At 39.4% G+C, this 21,295-nt stretch overlaps 1 protein-coding gene across 1 annotated transcript in view; it reads left to right on the forward strand.

Annotated features, from left to right (window-relative positions):
- The window catches only part of luzp2 (leucine zipper protein 2), a 141,533-nt gene that overhangs the window by 78,780 nt on the left and 41,458 nt on the right, over nt 1–21,295 (forward strand). Inside the window, exons 4-5 of the mRNA XM_041942812.1 lie at nt 1,369–1,450; nt 6,646–6,708. Coding sequence (XP_041798746.1) covers nt 1,369–1,450; nt 6,646–6,708 — 145 coding nt within the window. The remainder of the gene's footprint in view (nt 1–1,368; nt 1,451–6,645; nt 6,709–21,295) is intronic.

A 21,295-nucleotide genomic window follows, 5' to 3' on the forward strand; every position in this document is an offset into this window, starting at 1 on the left:
CTGTGAAGAAAAATGTTTGCTAGGCTGAACCGATGCCAGGAGACAAGACCACTGGCTAATAAAATACAACAGTATATGGCTGTTGAGCAGCGCGATGCTTTCCACACAAACACTGAGCTTTGCTGCTTGACTACACCACTGGCCAGTTACGATCGCGTCATATATTTTTAAACTTACAGCCGTGCTTGGAAACCGTAAATAGACTGTTACCTTTAATTTAACTGAGATGTCTTGTGATGTGATTTCTACAAGCATTTTTGAAACCAGTGACCCACATCACTTGCCCACTTCATTCATAATTCAGTGTGCATTGCTGTTATCTGTGCACAGGAGCATCAAACACCACTGAAATACCCATTGCATTTTAATGCATTAACATTTATGTTAAACACATATTCAATGCAGCACCAGTCTTCATACAGCATGCATAAAACCAGTGTGGAGAGTTCCAAATGCTCATAGGCTACTGCATAATACAACATAATGAATACTACAAACTGTTTTTTTTATCCATATCCTTACAATCTAGTACCTTTATGATATTTGCCTTGGTGTGTGTATCTTCGGGATAACAGCTGAACATCTAGAGAAAAACTGGCCGTAGCTGAACCTTTAAATTCAAACCGGAATTCAAAATAAACTTGTCAAAAAATGTTATAAGCTTAAAGGAAAAAATATGAAATAAATGTGCAAATATCATTCAATTTGAATGTTTGAGTGTGTAAACAAGGTTCGAATTAAAGAAAAGTCATTTACAGCACAATTTAGCTACAAACATTCAACAAATACCTCCCCATTCCCTCTAACTGCATTGCCAATAAGGTGTTAATGTTTGTATTATGGCATCATTCATTCCCACGATGGAAAGATAAAACCAAATCTTGATGTTAAATGACTAAATGTGTGCCTCTGGACCTTGAATTTGTGAAACCTGAAATCACAGTATTTTTTCAACATATTCGTTTACAGGCTGCTTTGCATAATTACAAATTTCACTCATGCAAGGATCTTCGTGATTAGATCAACTTTTACGCTTAAGTGCATTTAAATATAATCAGCTTTCTTTTTGTACACTCACAACATTTATCAACATGTGTCTGACTCCTCGGAAAACAGCATGAACTTGATTAAATCCAATAGAACAGATGACAACACATGTAAACTGCCGGTTTCTTCTTTTTTTTTTCAGCAGAAGTTAACCTGAGATGAAGGAGTGAAAACAGCTTTGAGCAGATAATGTTCAGTGCAAACCGGCCCTCTGCAGTGGTGTATTTAAGAAAGCCATTCTGTGGCCGAGCAATGGAGGCCGCTGAGAGTGTGAGGCGGATGTGCTAACGGAGTGTTTCTCACTTTCCACTCTCTTGACAGGGAGGAGATGAAGTCCCTCCAGGCGGCCTTGCAGAAGCAGCTGGATGAGGCAAATGAGAGAGCGGAGAAGCAGCAGGCCACGGTAAGACAGAGCTGACCTGACCATCAGCATCCGGCCTCCTCTAACCAGCCCTGTCACCTGTCACACAGGCCCCTCAGTGATCCACACTCATTACCCAGCAGCCAGCTCTCGTGCCTCCTTGCCTCACCACTTAATTGAAACTCTCAGAAATAGTGAGAGAAAGCTTTGTGTCCTTCCTCCAACCCCACTGCAATAATTAATAAGACCAGACAAAGGCATTATAACCTCAGCATCTGCACTTACCTATCCATCTATCTATCCATCGATAGCATCCATCTTTCCATCATTGCAGCCCAACACACTGTCACTTGGCTTCTAGTTAAATTCCACACAGTAGCCTAAACACTAAGTGGCAAATTCAGTTCACTTATTCACTTGGTCTATTTAATCTTGCAGAAGAGTGAAAACCACCACTTCACAGAGCCAAAGGTGAGGTGTTGAAATTGCTTTTTTTTTGTTTGACCACAGTCCAAAACCAAACGATATGAAGTTTATTATCATAAAAGACAAAGAAAAGCAACAAACTGTCACGCTTAAGGAGCTGGAACGGGTGAATGTTTGCCATTTCTACTTGACGACTAACATGATGAGTGAGAAAGGACCATTTGATTATCAAAATAGTTTGATTAGTTTTCTTTTGAGCAACAAATCAATTAATCAGCTAGTCACTTCTAATGTAATGATTTGTAAAATTAAGCTTTTGTTTCATGAACAAATAATAAAAAAATAACTACATATGCCAATGATACTTTGCTCATAATTGTAAGCGCTTATTTGGAGTTAAGCTTCAAAATGTATATGAAGCAGCGTCATTAAAGCCAAAAATCTAAATCACTTCACTATATCATTTATGTAGTTAAATAATCTCCCATTTTATATTACAGTAAACAATATATTTATTTGGAGATTGTCATGTCAGTGGTTTGTGCTGTTGTGGAAGATGACACTCTCTTCTTCACTGCTGCCACTTGTCTTGAAAAAGAGCCAACTTTTGTCTGCTTCACTTAAAAAGTTTAAGGGGCATAAATTCACATAAAAACACTGTATCCATAAAGCTAATTAATTTAGAGAGCAGAGATAATAAAGCCACAGATGAAAGGAACCTGCCAGCATGGTAATAGCTGTATTTTAAACACAGCTCATAGGAAGCAGCAGGAGTACAGATGAGACTGTGCTCAGCCTCCTTGAAAGATCCATCATCCGCAGTCGCCTAAGTACACATGACCTGTAACCACGCCCACACACACTGATGTGGGGGGCGGGGCAGTAGCCATGTGTCGCATTATCATGCCTGCCTTAATGGCTATCTGCAGTACTTCATCAAGAATCTCTAACTCTCTCCAAATGCTCTTCCTGGGTCCATCAATCACAAATCAGGACTAGCTAGCGAGCAAGAAGTCAAAACAACCGGACTGAGGGATGGCTACTAACTTTAGCTGCTACTAGCCAACTGTCTTGCAAAGTTAGCTATGTATATATTTTTCAAATGCAATTAAGTGTGTGTAACTAAATAAGCTAAAGGCTACATCTCCTCCAGCAATGATAAACAACAGACTGCATGCATACGTGCTGTTGGGGGATCCCCCCCCTCCAACCTCGAATGGGTGTATGACGTGCTCAAGAAGAACACAATATACACACAAACTCATTAAAAGAACCATGTAGCTAGGTCACAGAGGTGCTGTGTTACTGAAAGCTGTGTTTATGCGTCTGCTCTATCTTACTGTATTGTCCCACATTTGTATCCTCACAGCATTCAGACAGACCAGCTCTTGTTATGCCACCAAACCCTTTATCAACAAATCAGCATGAAGCCTGTATGGCTGCACTGAATTCTTCTGGGTTTTCTTCTGTTATTTACCAATGCGGAGCCTGTCCGGTAATAGTCCCAGCTTTTTAATGCACAGTCCTGAGGTTTAACGGGCACAGTACAATAACAGTAAACAGCAATAAAATCATCGGCACTCTGTGAGAACAATAGCACAGGAACATTTCAAGTGAATTCTCACCATTTTCCTAAGACCAGTGGCAAGTCCCAGTTGCTTTGAGTTTGAGTTTGACATTTATGTCCTGTCAAATGGTATTTATCACCCCCGCAGGGATTCAAGATTAAAAAGAACACCTCTGCAGCATGCATATGCCACAGACGTTCAACAGAACCATGAGATACTGTACCTGGCTGCACGTCTGGGTGTCCACATTAAATTCACTGGGAAATAGAGCTTCAAAAATAATGCAGAGAATTAACATTAAGAATATTAGAAGCACCCTTGTTGCAAAACTGAAAATATTTATCGGTACGTCTGTTGATAAGAGAACACAAAGCAGAAGAAAAAAAGTGGTTATATATGCCGACAGGTGTGTCAATGAGATTCGGGACCTCAATCTCATGCAGTGTTCTGAATGAGGGATATTTTTCTTCCCTGTGCATTTGGTCATTGCTGCACATCCACTGTAATAAATATTTTCATTTTTGCAAGCAAGGCGCCTCTCTATCTTCCTGGTTTAGAATCTTGCACTCAAAATAGAGAGATACTGCATATGCAACATCATTTTATCACTGCAATTTATTACTCATTACCATTTAAATTTAAATTTGTCCAGTACTTCCGTGATTTAATACCGCCACATCTAATGTTATTCTCACCAGCTTCAACTGTACTTACTGTTTAGGCGAAGCATCGTCCTTGTGAGCATGTGAGTTATCAATTATTAAGACTGCTCTACATACATTTTGATATGACATTATTCATATTTCAATCAAAGTTATCTCTGCATCCATGTTTCATTTAGTCCAGCTCAATAACTCAACACCTAGCTCTCATGCTATGCTCACTTTTCACTCTTTACAAAAATTCACAAACAGCTGATTTTTGTCGCTTAAACCTAATTAAGTAAAGAAAACTATAGTTATATGCAGCACACTGAACTGGTGTATAGGAGCTGTTGTTATGTTGCTCCTTTTAACTAAGAGCCTAAATGCTGCATCAGGATGTGTTTTTTTAACCATTCCCGGGGGCTGTGGCAGTGACTGAAAGGCTCAAAAATGAACCTTGATGTTATCATGCCCTACTTGGGGATGTGAGTCAACTGGTGAGGCTTAGTTTACAGTTCCCTGGGGTGTATACCTGGTATGAGGTCACCAGCCCCATGAATCATTGCCTCTTTGTCCTCCAGACTATCTCGATGACCTCGCTCAAGGACACACAAACCACCCTTTCAGAATGAAAAACAGACAGAAAGACGAAACCTTGACCTATCTCTCTCTCTCACACACACAAACACACACTCACACACACACACAGAATTCATTCTTTCAAGTATACCTTAGCCCGTGGCAGCAGTTTGCCATCTGCGGTCGGTGTTTGAACCTCTGTCTGGCTGCTAAACACAAGCCACAGGCCTGCACCAGCAAGACATGCTGAGCTCATGATAAAAGGCTTGTGATAAACAAAGATATCACTCTGACATGATAAGCATACAGGCTATTAAATCAGGCACACCGTGGAAAATAGGCAGCCGCTCACTGCAGGAATCGATGCCTCAGCGCATCATATGCGCCACAATCAGAGTCTGGGATGGAACATTTCTGACCGCTTCATGTTGAACTAACTGTAAGACAAGAGAGAAATATAATATGTGACAGAGGTTTTTATCAGAGTTAAAAAGTCTTTAAGCCTTGATGGGTGGCCAGTTGAAAAGTGAAAAATCGTTTCATTACAGCAATGGGGGGCCTCTGTCACTTTATAAGGAACGGTGTTCATTTATGGTGGGAGCCTCAATATACTGCCTGGATGGAAACTTATTACTTAACTTATGCATACTGGTTAAATTAAAGACAGTAAATCAAATGCTAACACTGTTTTTGCTACTTGCGCTGGCATAATCACAAGCATTCAGTACACTTAATGATAATGCATGGAGGCTGCTTTATTTCTCCTTTTTCATCAATGAAATTAATTAGCAAATGAAATGCTGCACCAGGACCTTCAAAGGAAGGTACGCTGTGTTAAACATATAATAAAAACAGAACGCGGTCATTTACAAATTGTGTTTACGGCAAAGTGTTCCTGAGCCCATGTAGTAACATCCTTTATCCAATCATGTGTTCACAAAGTGGTGAACCTCGCTCCATCCTCGCTTGTGAACCACTGAGCCTTTCCAGGATGCTCCTTTCATACCCAATCATGATACAATCACCTGTTACCAATCAACCTGTTCACCTGTGGAATGATCCAAACAGGTGTTTTTGGAGTGTTCCACATCTTTCCCAGTCTTTTGTTGCTCCTGTCCTGACTTGTTTGAAACGTGTTGCTGCATCAAATTCAGAAAAAAACAGATATTTACAAAAATCAATGAAGCTGATGAAGTATAAATATATTATTGAATATATTGTCTTCGTGCTGTTTTCAACTGAGAATACGTCAAAACACACAGCGTCCCAACTTCTTTGGAATGGGACAGTTCTCAGGCACAGTGATATGACATGACCTTTGATGTTATCACGCCCAGTTTTGAGGATGAAACTGTAAATAAAGATGAGTAAAATTGGTTAAAGGATGAATCTGGTAATATTTTATTTGTCCTTTTGTCAACAAACCCATGACCACACCAAAACCAACAATGATGATACCACCAACAAGTGTTGCGTGTATCCAGAGCCTGATGCAGACTATTGTTCTGTGCCATAGAGCTTCACTGTTGACTAAACACGTCAACGAGCCACACAGTTGCATTGTTGCACTGCATTACAATGAATGTGAGCGCTGCAGTGTATTTCGAGTTAGTCCCTCACACAGCGTCCTGCTGCTGTAAAAAGGTAATAGACCACCAAATGTGTATTAATCCGCGGCTGAAACTTGTCCTAAAAAATAAACCCACACTATTTACTCCTTGAGTAATGACGTCTATAAACTATAAGGCACACCTATTTCTAAAAATGTATGCCTTCAGAAGTCACAAATGTATAGATAAAAATATAGATTTTTTTTTTTAATACTGGACTACAGGAAATCAGATACTGCTTTGTTTAAATAATTGCCATAATCACCTTGATTCAACGCATTTAATTTAACAAAGATTGTTTAAATGGGCATACTCAACATCCATAACCTTCATTAAATGTGTTCACTGGATTGGAAATAAACACATAATGAAGCCGGGCATTCATTTCATTTTGTCCTTTCTCTCTTCAGATTAAATTTCTGAAAGTGGAGATGGAGAAAAAGACCAAAATCATCAAGGATTTACAGCAAGAGGTGAGTCATCAGGTTTCACTTTAAGCTGGTTTGAATCCCATATTCAACATAATTAATTCTGTTTATGCCTCTGTGAGGTATGCAGTATATGTAGCCATGAAGGAAGAATTAATGCTGATTTACTGATCAGGAACGCACTTCCTCTGCCTTGTCTGCTTCCATTTCATTCAATGATTTTCTGTTTTCCAAATGCCTTCTGACAATCTCTCGAGACTAGGTGGGAGCTGGTTGCTTTCAATCAAAGGTGGACATACTCTGGCATGAATATATCTGTTTTACAGAGTACTTCGTAAACACTGGAGTGTGTCTTTGATCATGACTGTCACGGCTTGTGTTGGTTGAGAAATTGGTCTCTCTTCTTCTGCGATGAATTTCTCTCTGCACGATTGTCGAACATGAGTGCAAAGTAGTTTGTCTAAAAAGAACTTTTTTTCTCTTTGATTCTGAGGGGCTGACACCAAAATCTGACATTTACTGCTGATGCCTCAGATAGCTAGAGGAAAAAAAGTTGTGCTGGCAAATACCATTGTAGCTGTGCTGAAAATATGTGACACCACATTATCTACCGTTTGGCTTGTTATCTGTAGAAATAAAAAATATATAAATGAAATACACCAACAAAAAGCATAAAAAAAACATGGGCCATTAAATGCAACATAGCTGCATCAGCAACAGCTGCCTTTAAAGATGTTGCGGCATTTTCAGTTGGATGTTTCCATTGTTATGTTTGGTTTGTCTGGCAGCTATGTAGCAAGAAGGAAATGTCGAAATTAAACTTCTGCAGACCAGTGCTGTGACAAATGAAATGAAATCGTGCAGCACCGGCCACTGAATTGGTTTTACTGAATGCCACGATGTGTAAACAAGCTCTCGAATGACATGACATCGATTTTTATTCAGTTATTTTCATTTTGACTGCATGCTTTATATTTATTGTGGGGGTAAGCTTTTGTGATGTACTTGACATCTGGAACCTTAATAACATGACAAAAAATTCCAATTCACTCATAATTAGCCATAAAGAAGCTTTTTTTTCATAATATAAGGTTTATGAACTTTGTCTAAAGTACATGTGATACCTTGTGTATTATCAAAAACACATGCAATTAATAAGATTTTCTGTTTTTTTTTTTTTTTTTAAATAGGTTACAAAGGCTCACAATGCACTACAATAGCACGTTGATGTCACAGTACTGTAGTACCGTGTTTCTCTGCGTTTTGAACTGCAGGCAGAGCATTTTAATTACATCACAAGATCATGAGAAATGATGATGAAGAGGGACAATTGCCACACCACATTGTACATTGGACTGTACACTGAGATTGCACTGAGAAAACCGAATTTCGCCAGATGTTCAAATTAATTTGAGACCAATTTTGACTAAATTCTGCTTTGGTAACACGATCAAGTGCTTCTAATGAAGAACCAAACAATGACATAATGACATCAATTTACTGAGATCAGACTGTTTAGAGGAGTACCTGCCAGACTGCAGGTGTCTGTGGCGTTATCAGAAATGCATGTAAACTGTAGTAGCTCACTAAAAATACAGCAGAAAGGATGCTGTGTCAAGTTTCTATCAAAGATAAAACTGAAGGACAACTTCAAGTCATATATAGAGACATAATGATAAACTTTAGCACGAAGTTGTCCTAAATTTCACAGATGGGCGTTTTGCACTATTACAGTTGTGTCATCACAGTAACATTCTTGGACCATGTGTCACCGTTTTCTGTGCATTTTCACACCACTCTGTGGAGTGCACTGCCCTTCAAAGGTAACCTGGATTTTAAGTAGCAATATGGAGCACTTCTGTAAGTGGATCCCTGTTTCGATGGTCTTGTGCATGTGGGTGACATGAAGGTATTTTATTATACTCAGTAGCATATTCAGATGTCACAGCAGACTTTTGTTCTGGTAGAGTAGGAAAATGCACAGTCGTACCTCTTCCCACCTGCACTTGGCACAGCTTTGATTCACTTCAAATGATTTCACATTCGAAAGCAGAGAGCGGAGATGCTGGTGGAGCTCAAGGTTCAGCTCTCAGAGGTACTCGGTAACGTCCACCATGAAGGCCAAATTACACACTTGCTATCCCTGAGTTTCCACGTCATGTTTTCCTTCAACTCAATGAATTATTTCAGACGAACTGACACTCTGGAACAATTTTACTTTGTCCGGTACTAGCAGCTCTGCAGCATCACCAAGGCTGTCCTTGTGGGCTTGTGATAGCTGCATGTTGGGCATTCAAACTCCACTGAAGAGCGTTTATCCAAGCACATTTATCCTTGTAGCTCATCCACTTTAGCATGTTTGTAGCTGTGATTCGCCTTTTTCACCACTGCAAGCTCGTCTCCACAAGCTAAATTAAGCACATGGGCTCGCCTTTTACTGCACCAAAAAAATAATCGTTTGTGTATTTCTCTTGAAAAGACACTTCACATCTCCACAGCCGCCATAATGCGTTGACGTGATATTAACTGCTACATGTGGGTTGCATTCAGGAACCACTTAGAAGGATGTGTCACTCGACTGTTCATGTGATTTTCTTTTACCGCCAAGAAGTAATTGATTTTTATTGTAACCCACGGTTTCTGGGTCATGGAGACCGTAGGTTCCCTGCCCCTGCGATACACAAGCCTGCTAATGTTTTCTCTTCTGAAAAAGTCACTTTTTCAGCTGATTTATCAAAAAACCACCTGGTCATCACACACAGCTTTACAAATAGGGCTGACAGGGTTCTATGATGTCTTTTTAAGCACACAGTCGTTCCTCTACTAAACCTACATGGTAGTGCCTTATCATGACACCACTGGGTGTCACTGATATAAAGTAACCCTTTTCGTGAATGTGTTCAAAAATTAATATCTCAGGTAGCTGTAAACTTTAAATGAATGTATTGAATTTGTTCTTGCATTCTTAACTCTGTAGGAGGTAATCAGAGGTAACTGTAGAAACACTTCCATAATCAATAAAGTCATTTTCACAGTAGGCGGTTGCACATGTTGGCAATACTGTGAGGCAGATCGGTTTAACTGACTAAATGACCCATAAAGGAGGCCATGATTTGACTTTGTAATGAACAATTAGGGAGTCCTTTATTCTTAAACAACATCTTGATTTGGAGCAGACACTGACGAGCAGGCATGAAATGATCTTTGCGCTAATGTTTGTCAGTGCAGTTCAGTTTTCTGCTAAACCTCATTACCATAAGCCAATCCTCGATGTACACACTAATCTTGCCAAAACAAAGAGCTGGCAAATAACGTTGCCAGCAATTTGACCTGACTTGTACAGAAAGCTGAACCGTAATTGAGGAGACTTGAAAAAATAATGCTGCGGTAGAATTCCCATGTAACTGCTTGTGCCACCAACTGAAGCAGCACTGAGGTTAGATACTGAGACTTTCTCTGCAGGCAGGCAGACAAGAGAAAGAGCAGGAGCACAAACAGAAAGCACCTTTTAAGAACCTTTGCTCCCCCATCGTGAGCGCTTCATTGTTGACATTTTGAGGTTTGCCTTTTTCTCATCCAGATCTACATATCTTGGAAAAGGGCCTTTCTAGGTTTGAGGGCCTTTAAAATCGCTTACAGAAGGGGTCATTCGTGTTCAATAGAAGTCTGGAAACTTCTCTGACATCTGTGATGCTCTGACATTTAAGTCGCGGCTACATGCAGGGAATCCTGAGAAACATTTCCCTGCATCTATTACACTTGAGTGTGACTTACAGAAAATTTCTTGCGTGCAAAAACTCAAAGGTCAAAAGTGTTCATTTCAATCATCATTTTAATACCCCAGTTTCCAATTTCTTTAGTTTTACTCTCATTCTTTAACATCATATGACACACACGTATATGTATACTGTATTGTATAATACCATTATTCAGAACTGAAATGAACATGTGTAAAGCTAACCGCATCCTTTGTTTATACCAGCGTTCGTTCGGAAAATGTGCTTTTATGTTGCACGTCACTGTGAATTGTGTTGTGGTGTCAGCAGGGAAGCTTTACGGCCACAATTCACTGTGAAGTCATTATCAATGATTTGCTTTCAGCGCTTTTCATGAGTATTTTGAGGGGGAATGATTTACAGACTTACTTGGATCCTGCTGGGATTCATCAGGTTCTCACAGAGCATTGTAATAGACAGCTTTGCCACACACTCAGCACCTCGCTGCTGATGCTGATGTTTTTTAGTCTAAAATGGCTTCCCATCATTGTCTTCTTCTTTCATGTCTTCCTGATGTAATTTCACCGGCTAAACGGCAGGAAAAAAAAAATCCTGCATCAGGGCATTTACTGGATCTCTCTTCTACTCTTACTGGAAAAAAGTGACAAGAGACTGAAGTAGGCAGAAAATGGAAACTGCATCATTATGTGTGCTGAACGGACAAAGACAAAGCAGATGAAACCACTGAAGTTAATGGAGGCTTAATATTATAGTCTGGCAGTTATGCAGTTTTTTTTGTTGTTGTTGTTCTACTAGAATTACCAGTGATTGATGAGATAAAGTTAGTTGTTCATGACCTTCAGAAAGTGATAAAATGCAAACATTAAAAAGATGTGCTGCCTAATTTCAAAAACAGATACACATGTTTAGTGAAGTCCACTCAGTTTAATAGATATTTAACGCACTTCAAACAGTAACAAAGCACAGATTTAAATGAGAAAAGAAATCTCCAAAGGTTGTGTTTATTGTAAGTGTGTGAGTCATTCTGGGGAAAGACTGTTGATATTCACTAAATTCTGAATTCTGTGACTATCTCCTGAATATCTCCTCACGGTCTGCTAGCTGTCCACTCTCTGTGTGTGTGCTGAAAAAGAATCTAGTTTCTGGCTCTGTAAATGGGAAGCAAAGTGGCGGACCGAGCCACACAACATATTGCAGCGAGTCACCAACAGGTGGCATTTGTTTCTGCTCGTGCACACGACAAAAGGAAGGGGAGGGAAGATGGGGGAGTAAAGGGGATGCTAATTTTTAATTGTATTGTAAAGGGGAGAGATCTATACACAATCTACGTTTAATCAAGTCTTTCGCCAAAATGACTGGACAGTAATGCCTGCATGTCTGTCTTATGAAAAAAAATGAAATTACCAAGCTGCATGGTATTATTGCCTTCAACAATAAATGGCTTCATCGCTCCTGCACAAGTATAGTGGTATAGTAGTACTCAACAACTGCATAGCCGCTGCATTAACACATATGATCACTGTTATGCAGACCAAAAGCGCGCCGACAAAAATGGAGGTTTAAATCAAATGGGGTGAGACAGGTGATGGCATGCGATGTCACTTTTTACACTGAACAGACAGGTGATGTACAGCCTGATCGATTGAACTCTCATATCCAAGGCCCGTCTTGTTACGAAAGAGCCATGGTGGACCTGACGTCCAGCAAGAGTGACTGTTTATTGTGAATGAAAAAGGTCTAGTGGCAGATTAAAGTGCTGTAAAATGTTATGACAGTACACGATTACCTACAGTTGCATGAAAAAGTGTGGGCAGCCCTGGTCCAAAATTATGTCACTGTGAATAGTCTAGTGACTAGAAGTGCCTGATCTCTGAAATACTTCAAGTTAAAAATGAAACATTTTCTTCAACATTTTAAGCAAGACTTGTGTATTATTTTTGTTTTGCACCGTTTTAGAAGGGAAAAAAGGAAAGAGCACCATGCAAAAATTTGGGCACCCCAAGAGATTTGAGCTCTCTGACAACTTTCACCAAGGTCTCAGACCTTAATTGGCTTGTTTTGTGTATGGTTTCATCGCAGTCATTGTTAGGAAAGGGCAATTAAGTGCAAATTTCATTGCTTTATAGATACAGTGACTCCTCAAAACGTGTCCCCACAATCAGCAGCTGCTCAGCACTCTGAAAATTAAAGTAACTGATGCCCACATAGCAGAAGTGTATGCGAAGACAGCAAACAATTGCAGGTAGTTCTTTCGTTAGTTCATAATATAATTAAGAAATATCAGTTAACATGAATGGTGGTGGTCGAGCTGAGGTCTGAAAAAACAAAGAAAGCTTTCTAAGAGAGCGTTTGTTGGATTGCTAGAAAGGCAAATCAAACCCCCTGTTTGACTGCAAAAGACCTTCAGGAAGATTTAGCAGACTCTGGAGTGGTGGCTCCACCTCCACAAATATCAGCTTCGGGGAAGAGTCATTAGAAGAAAACCTTTGCATCCTCACCACAAAATTCTGAGCCAGAAGTTTACAAAGGAACATCTAAACCTGCCTGATGCATTTTGGAAACAAGTCCTGTGGACTGATGAAGTTAAAACAAAATTTCTGGCTGCAATGCAAAAGCATGTTTGAAGGAAAAAGGGTGCAGAGTTTCATGAAAAGAACACCTCTCCAACTGTTAGGCACGGGGGTGGATTGATTATGCTTTGGGCTTGTGTTGTAGCCAGTGGCGGTGGAATATTTTACTGCTAGAGAGAAGAATGGATTTAATTAAATACCAATAAATTCTGGAAACAAACATCACACTATCTGTAAAAAGCTGAGGATGAAAAAAAGGATGGCTTCTACAACAGGATAATGATCCTAAATGCACATCAAAATCCACAATGGACTACATCAAGAAGTACCAACTGAAGGTTTTGCTATGGCCCACAGTCCTCGGACCTAAACATTATTGAAAATCTGTTGATTGACCTGAAAAGAGCAGTGTATGAAAGACAGCCCAAGAATCTCACAGAACTGGGAGCTTTTTGCAGGAAGAATGAGTGAAAATCCCCTAAACAAGAACTGAAAGACACTTGGCCAGCTACAAAAAGCCTTCACAAAATGTGATACTTGGCTAAGGGGTTGTTACTAAGTACTGACCATGCAGGGTGCCCAAACTTTTGCTTCCATTTTTGCTATTTTAAAACAGCAAAAGATGAAACAAAAAAAGAAATCCACTTATTATTAAAGAAAACTAAATAACTAAAAAATTAAATTAGCTTTTTTAATCTTCCTATGCTGTCAGTAATTCTAGGAACAAGGCAAAATTATCTGCAGTATGTTCCACGTCTGTTTTTTGTTCTGCATGTCAGTAAATTAAGCTCCTTCACACCTAGAGTTGAAAATTACAAACTAGAAAAATGTCATTATGTTGGCCCACAAAGCATGTGTTAACAAATCTGTGCAGCTCAAACTGATGCAGACCTGTGCTTTGTGGTCTGAATACTAAAAGGGAACACAGACAATGATTGTGAACTGAGCATGAACTCTAAAACAAATTGTACGATGTGTTTGCAAAGTTAATGATCATTATATTCTTCCACCGTGAGTTGGATGGAGTGAAAGTACCATCAATTTGCCATGTTATTGTGTCCTGTTCATCCTTTAGGTAACAGTCCAACTGAAGGTGCAGGAAATCTGATTTAGAATTGCATTTTTTTCAATCCTACATGCAGGTATACAGATGATGTGCTGTGCAAAGCACTGAAGCTACACAAAACAAAATAACAGCGAAAAATCTCATGGAAGTCCAGACACTGGGATGGTTCGGGCACTTCATTTAGATGCAAAAAAAATCAGGACCACAAATCCATGTGTCTTTGGTTGCCATGGCAATATGCAAACATAGCACTGTAAAGTAGAAAAAAAAATCTCACAGCCATGTATATACAGTGAGTTTAAGCCAGATGAACTGATAATACAGCAGATAACCTTCATAAACCTGCCCTGAAAAGTTTAACTGCCTATTGACTGTCAATCACACATCTGCGACGACACTCCAACAACACATCGAGCACACAAACCAGGAAATGAAGACATTTATTTTAGTAGAACAACATAGACGCAATCAGCTGCAATTGATGTCATTTTTAAGAGCTGATTGCAGGGCTACTAACACAATCAACACCTATTTAGTTGCAGAGTTTCCTGTATCTTTTTTTGTTTTTTAGATTAGTACAAGAGTAATAATTGAGGCTCTGATTAGGAAAATGTATGTATGTATTCCCAATTGCCCTTCCATTGTCAGACCTGTTTCTAGGTGTTTCTCTTTCACAAAATCCTTTTGTATTCCTCTCACTTTTAATGCAGTGGGCCTGTGCTTTCATTTTATGGCATCATGCTCATTTCACACAATTTCCAGTACCAAAAGGGATCTCTCCACACACACAGCATTGATTCTCCCTCCACTGAGATCACGAGGAAACCCTGAAAGGTTTTCAGTGAATTCACCAAAGAAAACGCACACGCTTCATTTCATTGGACAGCTTAGCGTTCAAGCGAATGTGGCTCGGGGTGAGCTGGAGGGTTAACAGGTTGTGGATCCATCTCCTCTTCTAAATCAGTGTAAAAAAATGTATTCCCGAGTAAATAAATGCACAGTATGATTGCTAATTTATATCAAGCAACCAGCAGCTCCTTCCTTAAAAACAGCTGCTAATACTGGCCTTGCTGCTCTCTTACTGTTGAGCAGAGTAAAGAGGAAATGGTTTTGTTTGAATCATGGAAGCATTATTCATTGTGTGCTGCATTAAATAAATGAGTCTTGAGTTTTATGCTATAATACTGAGTCAGTGTCTGCTTCCCTGACATTGACAGGAAGCTTGTTCCAAATGGAGAAGCACTGCATCTGTCTCCTGCAGAGCTGCATGAGAACAGAGCCGAAATCAATTCAGGAAGAAAAAAAAAGCAAATGTAAATTAAGCTTATTTAATACAGGGAAAACACTTCTGAGGTGAATAGTGGTCTTATTTTGATAGAAGTGATCAGCGGATCACAAATGGCACCACTGTAGCCAAGCTGTTTTGGGTTAAGCCAGAATCTGAAGTCGGCTCCTTAATGCAGACAGTTTTGATTCGGGTTTGTCTCGGCAAGTTTCAGGAGTAGTTTTGCACGACAGGGTTTAAAGTGAAAGTCTATGGGATTTAGATGCCATGAGCAGTATGGATAATACCTGCAGCGGATTAGAAACAGAGTGTTTTTGTGATGTGGGTTAGGCTGCAAACTGTGTCATCTATAGCAGAGGCTGCTGTGCAGGAGATGTTTCTGGCATTGTTTTTGGTTGATTCATTATCAGCACTGCTGCTTATGCAAGCGATGACGTCAGGGTGGGTAACTTCCTGAACCATTCCCCATTCAATTTTCTTGTGCTGTGTTTTTTTTTTTTTTTAAATAAGAACTGATAACACAGATCTAGAGAATTGACAAATATAGTAAAGCCTTATTAAATCCCTGTGTGAAAACTAAACACAAGGTCCTCCATGAACAGGGAGTTTGTACATGGATGCAGTGAGCAAATCCAGCACTCTGTGAAAGGAAAAAAAGATTATTTAGGGAATATTTAAATCCTGACGTGCAGTAATTCTGCCATAGCTTGTCTGTAATGAAATCTGGAGCGGCAGGTGAACCTGAATGCAGGATGCATTGGTTCAGTGTGTCATACTAACAGGAGGGCGTGTTTCTTCTGGGAGCCAGAGGGCGGCTTCTATTAAATCTGCGCTTCCTCCCAACACTGCCAAAGTGCTGTAATATGCAAAAGGACAAATTGCAGTGACCGTCTGTGAGATAGCCAATACAGTAATCTTCTTTTATTTACAGGTAATGTGTCTCACTTTAAGAATCCCCATGTATTATTCTTATAGCCTGGGATTGTCCAATTAGTTTGAAACCATAACTTATTTTCTAAAAGAAACAAGTCTCTGATCTGTTGTCACACAGCCAAGCGATGCTCCATTTTACAGAGAATTGTTATGTCCAAAATATCTCCACATTGAGCAGCTTCATATGTGACAATCAGAAGGAAACAAACAAACCTTTTTCTGTTCCCGTCTATGGCAGCAAGTAGTGCCTTAAATATCCTAAAGCCTACAGAGACAGATTTCCTAGCTGAAAGATAGTGTCACTGCCTTTCTGTGCAGCTGTACAATACACATTAAGACTATCGTAACTTAAAATAAATGCAGTTGTACCTTGATCACAGCAAGTTTGAAGTTTTTGACTAGCTGGGCAACAGATGGGTGAGATGGGGAGATTTGGTTAAAAGGCCAATTCTTTTAGACATTACAGATATGTAGGGCACTCAAGTCACGTGACTTGACACTTGCTTGACTTACATTGATAAAAAAAACAAGCAAAAAAAAAGACTTTTGACTTCAAGAATTAAGACCTGACTTGGGTAGATGACTCGAAATGACCTGATTTCTTATTAAATATTTGCTTTTTTCTAGATATTGAGAAGTTATGTATTGTTTGTGAAACACGATTGGATGATTTCTATTGCAATGCGCAAACCTAACAGCCTACTGAGACTGAGACCAGCAGAGGCTGAGGCATGAGGCAGCTACCATGAAGGGAGCTAGTCCAAAAATAAATTGTTAAAGGATGTATTGTTGTTGATGAGAAAAGCAGTATGCAAGGTCTGCAGCTCAAAAACCAATAACATGACCAGCACAACATTAAACTTCATCCGTCACGACAAAACCCACAAAGAAAGGGACGTGAGTGTGTCTTTTTAACTAACTTACTGGCTGGTCAAACGTTAGCTGGAAAGCTAATGTCAAGTTTACGCTATTTCATTGGGAAGACATATCATTAATGTAAAAGACAGTCGGGGGACTGATTCAGGGCCATATGTAAGGGATAATGTATAGCGAGCAGGTTCCTATGGAGAAATAAACCCTGACAGGATGACATAGAAGCCCGAGGCGAAGATGTGTATTGCTTCTCCTGTCTTGTTCTTTACTTTTCTTGTCTTTTGCTGGGGACATGTCATTCTCCAGCCAAGTGTTTGGTCCTCTCCAAACAAATGAAAAGCAATGTCCACAAAATGCTCCATATTTTGCCACTTAAATCAGCTGGCGATTTGTTATTGAGCTTGGCACATTAAGGGATTGCCCCTTTAGTCTCTGACCGGTAGGAATTCCTGAGCAGGCGGTCGTCAATCAAGAAATAAACACAGCTGAATTTTGCCGACTGACCAATCAGAATTGAATATTTAAGAGTGCGGTGTTCTAAAACCAGTTAAACTATGGCGACATGTTATTAGCTAACAAAGCTGTGTGCTCATGACTAAATGGTTACAGTTCTCATGACACGTACCTCGTCCTCTGCTTCTTAAGCTCCTCTTTCATACGCCATTAATTGGAGTTGTGGGTAGTTAGCTTAACATTATGATGTAAATGTTTTTGTGTCATACTTCTGTTTTCGCTGTAGAGTCTTTCGAGCTGTAAGGTTATATTGTAATTTCAGAGGCCCTCTATCCATTATACATTTGGGAGGCTTGTTATTGATTGCCACAAAATGTCAAATATCAGATTTATAGGGTGAGGGCAGGCTGCAACATTTCTCTTTCATGTTGAAAATAAATTTTAACCTTTCATGACCACTGTTTTAACTCATGTAATTGTGGAAACTAGGCAAGAATTTTGTATGACTTGACTTATGACTTGCTTGACCTCAGCAATGACGACAGTGCTTGATTCTCACCACAGTAACTTGAGGCTTGCATACACGTGATTTACTGACTATATTTCTGTGTACAGCAGGTCCTAAGTGCATGTTGAAATATAGCCATTAGAATGCTGTTGAAATGACTGTCACGTGCAACCTTGACATCTATACACCCACACTTTTCAAATTTAGTCCAGCTTTAACCTCAGTGCCTTTGACCTGCAATTCACCAGTTCAGTGCTTGCTGAGATGCAGTCAGATGTCCTTATTTACACAGAAGGAACGCTGACTGAACCACTATGTTGCTTTACAGCCTGATTTATTGAGGGCTTTGATGATCCACAGGTACATATACTATTTTACTGCATTTTACAAGCCGTCAGAAAACTCTGAATTATATCGACTCTCAACTCCACAGCTACAATCAGCCACAAAGCCCCCCCCCCCAACATCAAGGAGATACTTCTCTCTGAGCTTTGCGCCAACTTGAAGTGAAACATCATACTTCCTCATTTGCAGTGTGTGGGATGTCTGTCTGGGTAACTCAGCCACCTGCTGGCAACTCCTACATTTATGCATAAGTCTTAGAGTTTCTTCTAGAAGTGGGATTAAATTTGTGTCACTCCACATTGTTTTGCACTTAATACTAGATTTTCACTCTGTGTGGTTTCATGGATACTGGTGCTGAACTCAAACGCTAGAAAGTTGTTGGCGAGAGGTAAAGACAGGCCGCATGTGTTCAGAGGGCTGGTGTCATGCTGTCACTTAGCAGCGTTGCTTTATTCCTCACAGCCTGCCATGGATATTGATTTCTTGCCCTCAGCTTCCAGACAAGTGACCAGTTTTCTGTGGTATTCAGCTGTGACACTATAAAGTGGATGGTCTATTTTTTTTACAGAAATACATCCAAGTGCTTCAAGACTGATGAAGGCTGCAACTGCAGACATTTCTCTGAGATGTTCAGAAAATAACCTTTTTTTTTTCTTTATTGTAGCTAGAGGTTGTCTTAACGAACACTGTGGGTACACAGGACATTCAATTTCAAAATGTCTTGACACCACAAGACAGTGTCAAGACATCAGAGAATAGTTCAGACCAGAAAAACAGAGCCTTATTTTAGAAAAACAAAAAAGAATTTCTTGGAAAGCATTACAATTATTATTCCTAAGTCATTATTCTGATTAAAAGATTTATCTAAGCAGTTCCTGTAGTTGGATTATGTATGTATGCATGATCATTTATTTTACATTTAATCCTATCACAATGTGCTATTCTATTTGATTGGAAAAACGATTCATATGATGACACTAACCCCATATAAATACATACACAATTAAGAGTGTAATCTTACTTTTAAGAAGCTCTTCTCTCTCTACATCACTATAGAGGCTGTAGTAGAGACTGACGGCTGCACCACCAGATCATGGGCCAACATTAAAGGAGAAGGAAGATTAAAAAGGTGCAAAAAGCAGAATTGCTAAAGATAAACAAGCGTTCAAGGGTGCAGATTGTGTGACTTTGCCCACCTATTCTATCCCATATGCTCATGAAAGGAATCTAATGCTACCAAATTGAAAGTGTGGATGTAACATAGAAACGCTCACTTCCCTGAGTAAGTCAAGCATAAATTCAGTCAGGGCTCTTCTCCCATCAATATTTTTCACTACAGTCACTGGAAAAATAAGTTAAAATTCCAGTTCACTTTGAGTAAAAGTTTCAGTTGAATGTGACTTTTCATACCTTTTTAATTGATAAAACTGGCAGATAATCATGGTACAATCATGTCACAGTGTTTTGTTTGCTCTTTCTAGTGTACTCAGGCTGAAGCCCCAATCAGACCAGATTAATGTTCCAGGGAGATGTGGATGATAAGATATTAGCCACGCTCCTTTCTAGCAAAATTGATCTAATCCTGTGCAAACCCACCATGTCTAAAATGTGTAAAGTAAATTACCTGAAAATCATCGCTTAAGATAGAGGTCTTCTAATAATATTACCTTGGTTTTTCAACACTTTCTTCCTCTCTTACTTTGACAATCGTTAAAGCGCCATGGAAACTGTTAATAGGCTTGGTAGCATAAGGCTTGTCCACCTAGTCAGCATTGAAACTGCTGACTTTGCAACCAAATCCAGAAATACTTATTTGTAGTACTATTAATAATTTAATAGAAACTCACCAAAGATGTGGCCTGATGGATGTGGATTCTTTAATTGCTGAGGTCTTCAGGTAGACGTCTTGCACTTGTATATCTTAAAGAGACTATAATCAATATTCTTATAATATATATCAAATGACAGTGTGAGAGGGATTCTTGTAGTGATGAACTCACTTTCTTTTTCCTTTAACCTTCTTCAACCAGAAGCAAATCTCGCTGAGATTAAATCTCTGTTTTCCCAAGAGACCAGTTACAGAGATATTATCTTCTGAATCTGGAACTCCTTTCAGAGCTATAAAGTAGTGACAGTGAACAAAAGCAGTAAAGTTGCAGACCAGACAGCTAAACAATGAGCTAAAACTTGCTCTCACAGTGTTGTTTTCTGTTGCACAATTCAGCACATGATCTCCTTTGCACCAAACGGCAGACCCAGTTACTGTTGCTGGTGAACATAGTGGAGCATTTGAGCAGCTGAAGAGATAAATAGAGAGAGATATTTCCAACAGGAGATGGTAGGGACCAAAATCAGAGCAAAACATTTTTGAATATTGGACATACATTTATGAGGTGGCCAGAAAAACACAACTCCAAATGTCTGATAAAGTTGCTCCCTGCGTCATATTAATTATAAGATGATGTGTCTCAATATTGTGTTCACAACTTGTTTCTGCCCCAAAGTGCCCAAAAACGTTATCGCAGCTGTAAGATGCATTGCTAATAAATACTCATTTAATATGTGTATAACCCTTTTTTCTTACGTGTTTGAATTTCTTACTTTCCTTACTCAAAATTGTCCTCCCATGTTGTTAAACAGCGTGTTTGCAACACAGTGAAAGCACAAGAACCAACAATATGATGTAGAAAGTAAGCATCTGTCATATTAACCAGTTCAAGCTGATTATATTAGGAAGCTAACTGATGACTTGATTCTATTTCTAATGTACAATTAAAATTGACAACATATAGTGAATGCTGTTGACTTCCATTATTTATTTTCCCCTTGCAACCAATAAATACACACCTTAGTCCTCAATGA

The sequence above is a fragment of the Chelmon rostratus genome, chromosome 1 (genome assembly GCF_017976325.1).
Source record: "Chelmon rostratus isolate fCheRos1 chromosome 1, fCheRos1.pri, whole genome shotgun sequence".
NCBI lineage: Eukaryota > Metazoa > Chordata > Actinopteri > Chaetodontiformes > Chaetodontidae > Chelmon > Chelmon rostratus.